Genomic DNA, 2,460 nt, shown 5'->3' on the forward strand with positions numbered 1-2,460 from the left:
CAACCTCAATAGAACACCAATAGACCATGAAGAGGTTGCGACTGGGATTTCGAAATACTCATTTCTGATCTTTATCACTGTTTCCCAATCATTACTAGAGACTTTTCTTCTTATTCTTCAGATGACATCAAGGGGTAGTCTTTTTCTTTCTACTCCTCGGATTTTCTTGGCATTTTCTCAGATTTCTTTTTATTTGGCCCTCTTTCCGGGGAAGTTTTCGAGATGGGGTTTCGTGAAACTTGATCAAAGATGTAACCCAACTTTGAAAGAAGAAAACAAAAGAAAAGAGAAAGCTCAGTAACCCAGCTTTGAAAGAAGAAAACAAATGAAAAGAGAAAGCTCCATAACATTAATAAGGGAATTCAAAGCAATGTTACACATCACGCAACCTCAAATATCTAGGAAGCAAATCTACTAGCAAAAGTCGGTTTGTATTGCTGGACTTTTGATGATTCTGTAAATAAATAAAAGTTCTAGCATCTCAAAACAAGTAACACGTCTTCAATCGCAGTGCCTTCCTCAACTTAATCTCTCGGGCAAACACCATGAGTACTGGTCCATTCTGCTCCACATCCATAGCAGAACTGGAATTGGCACCTGCAGATACAATATACAGTAAATACAACTCCCACCAAGTAATCTATCTAGAATCTTTAAACCTTACATTAACCACAATTACATAAAGTATTTCAATATCATCAGTCAAAACTAATTAGCTGTTTAACCCATTAAACTTATTCCATTACTAAACGCATTCCATCATCTAAAACGTCTTAAGGATAAACGTACTTCTGTGTTAGAATTTGCATCCAACCGGAAACTAATTGGCAATTTGTGGAGACGACTAAGATTTTTAAAACTACAAATGCAAGGCTTCCATTTCAGATGTAGAGTACTATACTATCGGCATGCCTCATCATTTGTGGAGTCACTTAAACCAAACATAAGAAAACGTGTCGCCACCAAGTTTAACTTGTGGCTAATCTGCTCTAATACTATTATATCGTGTTAGATAATACTCGCAACAAGAGAAACCAGAATTGTGATGATAAATAGAATTATTGATGAAATTTTTATGCCACTTAGAAATAAAATGCCCTAAAAAAGCAACAACCGCCTATGCCTAATATACTTGTGCAGATAATTCCAAATTAAGCAAACTGACCTGCAAGTAATATGCAAACAACCTTGAGTCTTCTCCACATAATATTTGCACCTAGGGCACCGCTTCCACTTCTTCTGCTTTGCAAGTTCCTTAACCATAAGATCCGCCCTCCCTCGCTCGTCCTCGTTAAGCCTCCGATACTCCTCACAATCAACTCCTGGATGCCAAGGGACTTGACATCGTGCACAGAACAGTCTATGGCAAATGGGACACTCGGACTCTCTTACAGCCTCCTCACCTTCGTTGTCGATCATCAAAACCGTTGAGCAATCGCTGAAAGGACAGTAGAGTCTTGGTGCCCCTAAAACCATAGCTTCACAAAGGGCATCATTCCACCTTTCTATGACTTCTTTGGGAAGCATTGGCATACAAGCATCAAGTTCCAGCACAGCCCTGCAGTCCAAGCCGGGGCACGAAACTACGTGAATGTTTGCTTGGATTTTGGATGCGACATGCTTGGTTATGCAATCAGAGCAGAAGGAGTGAACGCAGCCCTCATTTCGAAACATCTCGTCAGCCTCTTTCATCTCAACACAAATCCCACAAAGGGTTTGTGTTGATGGTTGTGATGACGACGATTCGCCGGACTCAAGCGTGTCCTGAATTGGTAATAGGATTTCATGGATTGGATGGGATTGGATTGCTTGGGTTGCTTGGATTGTTGCCGATGATGAAACGGAAGAGGAACCGTCATTGTGCGTCGATTGGGAGGTGATTGCAGAAGAGGACATTAGAGCCTCTTGGAACTGCAACTCTTGTGCATACTTGGAATCTGAAACTGGCTCAGACTCGTCATAAGTTTCATCATCAAAGAGTGCGGAAAAGTAGAAATCATCTACATTCAGATTAAGATCACCAGACGCGGTTGCGTTCACTTGTGCCATATGACACACTACAAGTTAACTCTTCATCTCCACTATATATATATATATATATATATATATATATATACCACTTTTGTTTATAGGTTACTTTATTAATGGTAGCAAAATATCGGGGAAGTTTAGGATGACTTTCTAGGAAGTGGGGTTGCTTTTACAACGAACTTGGCCAAGAAGGTCATCTGATGGAGTGGTTTTCACCTTTCCGGAAGTCTAGTCTTTAGTAGTACTGATCCTTCCTTCCTTGAGGGGTTTCTATCTTTTGGGGTATTGATTTGCTTTGATAGGAATATCTCTCTAATATGTATATGTATATATATAATTATGGGGAAATTAAAATGCTCCACTCTTTTTCTACATTTTTTTAATTAAACTTTTGTGTCTTTTAAAGATTTGATCAAAATGCTTGGACAA

The 2,460-nt window shown here is 39.3% G+C and overlaps 1 protein-coding gene across 1 annotated transcript; it reads right to left on the bottom strand.

The window, feature by feature from the left end:
- Nucleotides 1-326: 326 nt before the first annotated feature.
- LOC103411709 (E3 ubiquitin-protein ligase RSL1-like) lies at nt 327-2,218 on the bottom strand. The gene is made up of 2 exons (XM_008350343.4): nt 1,166-2,218; nt 327-597 (listed from the first exon to the last, which is right to left on the bottom strand). Exons 1-2 carry the CDS (start codon nt 2,047-2,049, stop codon nt 525-527), a joined length of 957 nt encoding a protein of 318 aa, XP_008348565.1. The 5' UTR covers nt 2,050-2,218; the 3' UTR covers nt 327-524.
- Between the last annotated feature and the right edge of the window lie 242 nt (nt 2,219-2,460).

Source organism: Malus domestica, chromosome 09, assembly GCF_042453785.1.
Source record: "Malus domestica chromosome 09, GDT2T_hap1".
NCBI classification, from domain to species: domain Eukaryota; kingdom Viridiplantae; phylum Streptophyta; class Magnoliopsida; order Rosales; family Rosaceae; genus Malus; species Malus domestica.